Genomic DNA, 8,382 nt, shown 5'->3' with positions numbered 1-8,382 from the left:
CCATCATCCCAGCTGCAGCTCCCTGGGTATGTGGGAGAGCAGCAGGAAAGGAGGAGAGAAGAAGATGATAGCAGGACTCATTGACATTTATTTGGTTTGTGCACTGGACAAAGCAGCGTTTCCTCCTTCATATCTCTGGCTCCAAAACAGCCCCTGGTGCTGGACAGGGAGGGAGCTGCCTCACTTGGATGTGACACTCGAGTGACACTGGAGGAGGAGGATGAACAGCTGCAAGGTTCAACAAGCTCCATCCCTGGCCTGCTTGAGAAAGGCATTTCTTAACTGTAAACCTGTGTCATGACATATAGAAACCCAGGGAGACGAGCGGGAGATCGATCAAGTTTGAATCCTGGTGAGAGTTCTCCTTAGAAAAACGGTTAGAGGAAAAAAAAAAGGTGGCCTTGAAATCAGAACTGTCCCAAAAAAGAGCGTTTCTGCTAGTTAAAAGCCATTAACTAGAAGAACTTTTTGTGTTTTCTCCTTTACAAACATAGTGCATCTGTGATCATCAGGAATTACGGTCCGTCTAGAAAAGGGCCTGTGCTGGGGCTATGGAGAGGCTGCTGGTGGCCACGGTGCATGCCAGGGAGCAGCGTTACATGTGTGCTTCAGAGGCTGGGCAGCCTGGCAGCAGCTCCCCGTTCACCACCGCCTCTGACACCAGCATCTTGTCTTTGCCAGAATCCAGGCGCTGCTTCTTCAGCATCCTCTGATGGATCAGCGGCACGATGGAGAGCACCAAGCCTCCAATGATGGGGGGGACTCCGGCAAAATAAAAGGCTGCATCGTAATTCCCAAAATAATCATTGAGGTATCCTGAAAGAGAAGAACAACGGAGGTTAGAGCCATGTCAGTGTAATGATCTCATCAGTCTAATGACCGTTTTGTTTCCTCCTTTGAGTGAGAGCAACAGTTGGCACCAACCACCAGATTTGGGGAGATTTGGATTTTTTAAAATAATCTTTTTTTCTATTGCATTTCTCAGAGGCTTTATGCCCTGAATCAAAGGATGTGTGAAGCCAACATTGTGTACCAAGGAAGCCAAGAAGGAAAGCCTCAGCTATCCCTCCTATTTAACCAGAACAGGACACAGTTGGACACATCCCAAACAAGCCCAAATGCAAGCTGAGATGGTGTTAAACCAGACATTCCAGGTGGCTCTTCCCAGAGGCTTGCCAGTCAGGACACAATGGGAAAAGTGGGCAGGGGCTATTCCTCTGTGGATTGTCTTCATCTGGAAGGCCTGCTTTGCTTAGAGATATTTCAGCTACAGCTGAGAAATACATGCTGCCAGTTACAAATGATAATCAGGCCCTTAAAACCCAACAAGATTCTGCATTTTTTTAGTTTGGCAAGTTCCAACACAGCCAGGCACCCTTCAAGAATCGCATGGACATTGATCAGCACCGGAAAATCCCTCTGAGTTTCCCCTACATTGACACTTCCCTGGGGATTACATCCATGAAAGAGCCCCTTCACCCAGCAAGTCAAACACAGGGGGTCCTGCAGCAGCACCCTCACAGTGAGATGTCTGTGACCCCCACGTTCCTTCACAAGGGTGTTAAACTGAACTTATTGCTAGAAGCAGAGAGATCGGAGGTGCTTAGCCAGCTTTAGCTTAGTGCTTGCTGAGGCAGACGTTCTGCTGTTCGGGGGCAGCTCTGGCAAAGCCCTCGGTGTTAAGGACGTTGAGGTTATTGCTATGCTTAAAAACAGACCCAAGTCTTTGGAAGACAAAGGCCTTGGTGTCTCCATCTCTGATTCCATCTAAAAGAACTTCTAGAAAACTAACATCAGCTTCAAACAGAAATCAGTTTATGTGATCTTGGTCCACTGTTCCTCCAATGGTCACCTCTCATCAGCCTGAAGAAAAGCCATGAGATGCTAGTGGATGTAGCATGGAGTGATGCCACACCCATACTTCAACCCCCATGTGATGTGACAAGCTAGAAAATTCAAAACTGTATGTCTGGTTTCACACCAAAATACCACCATAGGTGAAAGCTGCTACCAGCATCTCCCTCCCAACAGCTGGGTCCAGGTCCAGCACCATGGCACTACCAACCTGCTATCGGTGTACCCGCAGTCATGGGCACAGCCATCAGCCCCATGAGGTACCCTATGGCCTGGGACGCCTGCATGGGCCCCACCAGCTCGAAGGCGATGGGGGCCATGATGGTAGTGAAGAAGCCATCACAAAGTCCAAGGAAGAGGCAGATGACAATGACGCCCTCAAAGCCTCGGCACTGGGGGATCATCATGCACAGAATGCCCAATAGCATGAAGGACGCAACCTTAGGAGACAAAAAAAACCAAAAGTTGGCATGACGAGTGGGGATGGGCAGCAGGAAGAGTCATGAAGGTGCCATGGAACAGGTCAATGTCATTGCTCCCTCCTCAGGACCCAGAAATGCCATCCATCAGCTGCTCCTGTCTCGGAGAGGCCCTTAAGAATAACCTTTTAAGAAGGGTTAAGAAGGATTAGCTGCTGGATTAGCTGCTAGATTTCAGCAGTTTGTTCTTCAAAAACCAGAAGAAGGTGAGAGGGTGTCAGTAGTTTGGGAAGAGTCGGTACCATGGAGTTTGATCTGAACAAACACAGATAGCCCAAGTCAGTGCATAACTTCTCTGAACACATTTCTGTAGTAAATTGTCTTCCATAACAGACACAAGGGTGTCAGACAATGGTTGGTAAAGGGTTTGCAATCTGTGGTTGACAGTTATTAAGCAGAGATGCCATTCCCTGACCCATGGTGGTTGGCCAGCAGCTACACAGACAGTTGGACCCAACATACCTGCAGGTAAATCTTCTTCAGGCCAGGGATACAGTCACCAATACGGCCTGAAACCAAGCGCCCCAGCCCCGACATGGCTCCAAGGCAAACCAGAAGGATCCAATCCTTTTTGGTTTCTTGAAATCTCTTCTCCACGTATTTTACCTACAATAGAGGGAAGGATGCAAGGACACGAATCCTCAAGTAAGTTGACACCTCTCATTTCCCCAAAAGGGACGAAACTTTCCACAGAGGGCTCATGGACATGGATTTGGGGGATGGTTGTATAACCCTCATGTCCACACTACACTGACCTGCACACACCACTACTGCTCCCCACCCACCCAGCAGCCCCTTCCTCTCCTGCTACCAACAGGATCTCCTTGGGAGCTGCAGGAAGTAACCACTCTGCCCACCCTGGCACAGAGGACACATAGAGGTATTAAAAAGCTGTTTCCTCCCATCACTACTCCTGTTTACAGGACATGCAGCAGGTTTTTGGCTTTGAGGCTCTGCCCCCACTGCCTGTCCCCACTTTCCTCACTTGCAGGGAGGAGCTCTTTCACTCCAGACAAAGGGATCTTCCCCACTTTCCAGTCCCAGCTGAGGCTCTTACCAAGTTCATGTAAGGTACGAGATAGCCCAGCACAGCAGTAGCAATCCCAAAGGCCCAAATCCGATAGGTCTTTCGTCGGAAAACCCTCAAGTTGAAATACTTGCGCGTCTGAGACCAGCACTGCTGCCGCATGCTCCGGCTGCCCAGCTTGTCCTGCCCATCATGCTGAGAGTCACAAGAAGGCGGTAGGATGGGTCGATAGGTCATGGACAAGAAGATCTGGATGAGCATTAAGGCACTAAGTACTCGAAAAGTATGTGCCAGCCCAATGGCCTTCCCAACCATCTTCAGGAAGAAGGGGAGCGGCACAGAGATGAGGCAGCTGCCGCCAGCCACAATGCCATTGGCCAAGCCAAGGCGGCGCTTGAAGTAGTGACCGAGGATGACCAGAGAGGGCTGGAAGGCAAAGGAGCTGCCGCAGCCGAAGAGGATCCCATACGTGAAATAACGAACTTCCAGAGACCTAGTGGGAAAAAAAACCCATGGAGGAGGTGACATTAGGCAGAGGTAAGGAAGCCTCCCCCACAGTCCTGCAAAACCAGGCATCAAGACCCAGGTCTCACATACCACAGGTGATACACAGACAGTCTGACCTCAAGGAGCTTACTCCCTAGCCAAAGCAAGGATTATCCTCACTTCATAGCTGGCATGTTAAATCTTTGGGAAAATTAAGTCTAGCTGGGGAGTGCTTTCTGCAACAAGAAGGCAGAGCCAACCTGCCTTCCTTGGGAAGCTGACCTGACTTCCATGGTTTTTAAATTACAGCAAACAAGATTTTCTAAGGTAGGAAAAGTAGGATATTTTTAGTTAGAAATCCTTTTTATTTTTCCATTGAAAGGGCTAATTGAAAACATTCTGCATCCAGGGTTTGAAAGCAGAAGGCACCAACTCTGCTGGTTATTAGGCACTTAGGAAGGAAACACGGTGTTTCTGCCCAGGTTCCAGGCTGGTTAATTAAGTTCTTATTTAAGCTCCTCCAGGAGCTTAAATTAGACAGTTCATAGATCTCATTTGTACCTTATATTGGTGGCTGCACTCAAAGAGGGAGTGAAGTGGCTGCTCTGCAGAGCAGATGGAAAGTCCTGAGAGCCCTTGGAAGGAGCTGCTTTCCAATTTCCAGACCAATTTTCCCAACAGAAAGGAACTGGGAGTTAGGCAGTACAAACAACCTGTTGTGTTTCTTTCCAGATGAAGGATTATTTTTTTTATTCATCACCATGCAATACATCCAGCTGCAAAAGCCTGCCATGAGATACTGCCTGGGAAGAAAGCACGACAGAAACCTTTGGGCAGCTCATGATGCTGTACAACAGGGTCTTTACTCCAGTTCTTGAAAGGACTTGTGCAATACTGAGTGCTGCTTGTGAAGCAAGCGAGGAGACAGCAACCCACATCTAACGCAGCAGTTAGAAGTTGGGAAAACCTTTACAAGCTCATCATTCCATCCATTACAGGCTCATCTCTGTATCTAGCCAAGCAGAAAGCAGAACATGCTTGCTGTGCCCAGTGGCCCCAAGAAAAATGACTATCATGAAAGGCAATTTCCAGCTACTCCAGAACAAAACCACACCAGACGCCCCTCCGTGGGAGCCAGACAAGCAGCTGGGACATGCAGGCTGTCTCCAACCTCCCACACACCAGCCCTGACCATCTCGGCTGGGACACACCAGCTTTGGTGCCACAGCTAAGCTGACGTGTTGGATAAGTGAAGACAAATGCCATGGTTCCCATCTGCTCCCTGTTGATGCTAAGACACCCTTGCATGAGCAGGGGCTCCTTTCAGCCATGCTTCTTAGCCAGGATTTTCCAGCCCGCTTACTGAGCGGCTCAGTGATTAGCCAGCTGCTCTCCGTTGGGAAAGGTGGCATCGTCTCCCTCAGATAACAAGGTCTCCCATGGATAATGACATCTCCTGGGACAAGCTGCCTCTTGCTTCCAGCTCTCAATGGGAACAGCCCTTGTTCATGCCTGCTGGAAAAGGTTTGAGCGATTCCTCTCTGTAGGATAACCTGGGCAGAAATTGTGGAAGGAAAGGAGAAGCAGATGGAAAGGGACTCAACCCCCCCTTACAGAACACTTAGTGGTGCAGAGGAGGAGGGCTGGGAGGACATTGGGGGCATATGATGATAGCCTTGCTGAACCATCCATCATCTCCCATTCCTCACGCTATAACATGCCCCTTAATACTGGAAGGAAGGTGAAGTATTAACTGGAATTTCTTTTTCTTGAGGAGATATAAGATCTGCAGTGGCTTGAGCTGATTACAAGTGCAGGAGACACACCAGTGCAAAGCAGCAGAGAGGAAAAGCCTCACCTCGACCCCATCCAGCCTTCCCCAGAGCTCTGCTTTTCAGCACATTTGGTTTCTTCAGTGGTTTTCATACAAAACTCCCAATATTTTGAGAGCAGAAAGCAGTGAGCTGGGCACTGGGGTCCTGCTGCAGAGGCTTGGTAGCTTAAAGGGTTTTTGGATCAGCTTGGTGCAGTCCTGGGAACTGCTACTTACTTTGGACAGAGCAAACACTTTCAGAGGAACCAGGAGAAAAATGAGGGATGGAGCCTTGATCCTGACCCCACCATACCCAGACTGTGCCACTTTGCACCAGTGCATGTAGCCCAGATGGCACTGGGGGAGTCATCTCCAGTTGCGGTGCGGGGAGATGGTGAGGGGAACAAAAAAAAAAAGCTTCTCCATTGTTCTGGGTGAGCAGGACCTGCTAGCTCTGAATTTCAGGACCAGCCTTCACCATCCAGCTGGAGCACTGCCAAATCCCACAGCCTTGCTGCTTGTCCTCCGGCTCCACTCGTCTGTGCCGAAGGCAGCTTCCCTCACTGCGGTCCAGCTGCAAAGGGGCTTCTTTCTCCCTTAAAAGGCAGCCAAAGGAATGTGATTCGAGAGCGAGAGGCAGGAAATGGGGATCTCAGTTCTGCAGCTCTCCTGGAAATAATATTCTTCTCTGCTTGTACTGTTTGATTTCTTTTTTTAAGCCCAACACAACAAGCCACTGGCAGCAGTAGGGTCCCATGAGCTCTTTTTCTTTGCACGAACATTTTACAATAGAGGGGGTAAAAAAGTCCATGCTCTGTTAATTAGAAGGAAAGCAGGATTACATGGGAAACGCCTGTGATCTGCACTGCCAGGGCACACCTTCCCTCAGGACCCACTGCACCTTCTCCAATTACTATTATCTTTGGAAACACAAAGGGGTGGCACCTGCAGAGGAAGTCACAGATGCTGGTTCCTTCCACACCACTGTCCAAGCTGGTTTTAGCATCCCAAGTCCCTCAGTTGAAATTGGCCCCACTCCCAGGGGCTTTGCCAGGAGGATTGGAAGCTACATCCCCACTGCCAGCATTATGGGGGCCTCCTACAGATGAGGACTTGGGGAGCCAGGGAGCCAGGGTTGGGACAAGCACGAGGGTCTTGTTGACTAGGGTGAGTGGGAGCTGGTATCCCACTCTCACTGGTTCCCATGCAGGACGGGCAGGAGGAGCACAGCACAGGCAAGTCATCCACTGGAAAATAAGTGTGTATTTGCTTAAAAAAACCACTTCTTGAAGCATTTTAATTAAAACAATATTGATTTTAAGTGAAATCCAAACCAAATCAATGTTTTTATTCAGAAAAACTGGGGCAAATGCTGCTTTGGAGATGTCTGCATGGTGCTGCTAAGACTCTGTTTAACAAGTGTCACACCCCAGAGGTGACCTCTTTTTGCTCCCACAAAGATGCCAATGTCTGGGTTGGAAACACACACAGGTACACCTGCCATCCAAATGCACATCAGCCAGTGCCTGCCAGCAGAAATGCATGGCATGGGATCAGGCAAGGAAAACAAGGAGCAGCAACAGCCCCATGCTGTCGTGGACGCCTGAGCCAGCACAGGAACAGCACAAACTGCTCCAAACTCTCTCTGCATCCCCCTCCCTGTCAGCCCTGCACAGAAACTCCCTCTTAGACATAATCCATCAAATATTATTTTAAGCATTAATTTACTTTCAGCACCAAATGTGAAACTGGATGCAAAGGAAAATGGTTTTCTCTGTGAGTGCCTGTTTGGAGCTGCTTGGAAGAGACATATCAACTTCTCCTGCCTGTTTTAAAGATTAAATAAAGGACTTGAGGGCTGAAATCCCATAAAACAGTCCCTTGCTGAGGTAAAATTCACCCTCTTATATATAAGGTCAATAGAGCAACTTGGTTCATTCTGGAGAGAAACAGGCTGAGCACATGTGGGCTGCGTGTGGGTTGTAGGGATGCCAGGACACGTCTCATCTGGATGGAAACCACCTGCTTTGTCCCAGAAGGCAGCAGCAATGTGTTGGCAGGGGGGTTTCAGGGAACAGGGAGGAAGAGGAGCTCACTGGGGAGCTGAGTGGTCCCTCTGCAACCTTACTTGGTGAAGGAGCTGGAGAGGAGTCCAATGAAGGCAATGGCAGCTCCTGAGGCTGCTGTGGTCCTGCAGCCAATCCGGTCGGTGAAGATGCTGACGATGGGAGAGCAGAAAAAAATCATGCCCATGGCCAAGGAGCCAACCCATGCTGGGGAGAGAGAGAAGAAAGGTGACGGTCAGGATGAGACATCAAACGGGGGCCAAGGAGGGCACAACCAGGGACTTACTGCAGATTTGAAGGTGATCTTGGCAGAGAGGCAGCCCCATCACACTGTCAGTTAACGGGGCAGCTCATAAATTACATGGCTACGTACAGCGCTGCCCAACGGCATCATGGATGGGGCATGATATGCACCATTGGAAGTATGGACAGCTTTCCCTTGTATTTCTCTCTGCTGGGTTCATACATGTCCTAGGGAAGGCACTGAGCTTTCAATGCCTTTCTTTAACAGCTCTTGGAGTGAGTGTAATGACTCCTCCACTGGATGCCACTTCCACTGGGGACATCCCCACGGCCAAAAGCCCTGTGAGCTCCTTTGAGCCCTCAGCTCCTTGACTTTGGCTATGAAGAGTTTCACATCCTGAATTACATCTCTGT

At 49.4% G+C, this 8,382-nt stretch overlaps 1 protein-coding gene across 1 annotated transcript; it reads right to left on the bottom strand.

The window, feature by feature from the left end:
• Positions 1–595: 595 nt before the first annotated feature.
• Positions 596–7,932, bottom strand: SLC16A2 (solute carrier family 16, member 2 (thyroid hormone transporter); the record flags this gene model as incomplete). The annotated part of the gene is made up of 5 exons (XM_009071013.1): positions 596–816; positions 2,066–2,294; positions 2,796–2,939; positions 3,391–3,853; positions 7,788–7,932. Coding segments are annotated over 5 exons (1,202 nt in total), but the record flags the coding sequence as incomplete, so codon positions are not given.
• Between the last annotated feature and the right edge of the window lie 450 nt (positions 7,933–8,382).

Source organism: Acanthisitta chloris, unplaced genomic scaffold (genome assembly GCF_000695815.1).
Source record: "Acanthisitta chloris isolate BGI_N310 unplaced genomic scaffold, ASM69581v1 scaffold19083, whole genome shotgun sequence".
In the NCBI taxonomy this organism is placed as follows: domain Eukaryota; kingdom Metazoa; phylum Chordata; class Aves; order Passeriformes; family Acanthisittidae; genus Acanthisitta; species Acanthisitta chloris.
The sequence above is the reverse complement of the archived record's forward strand: the minus strand, read 5'-3'. Positions and strand labels throughout refer to the sequence as shown.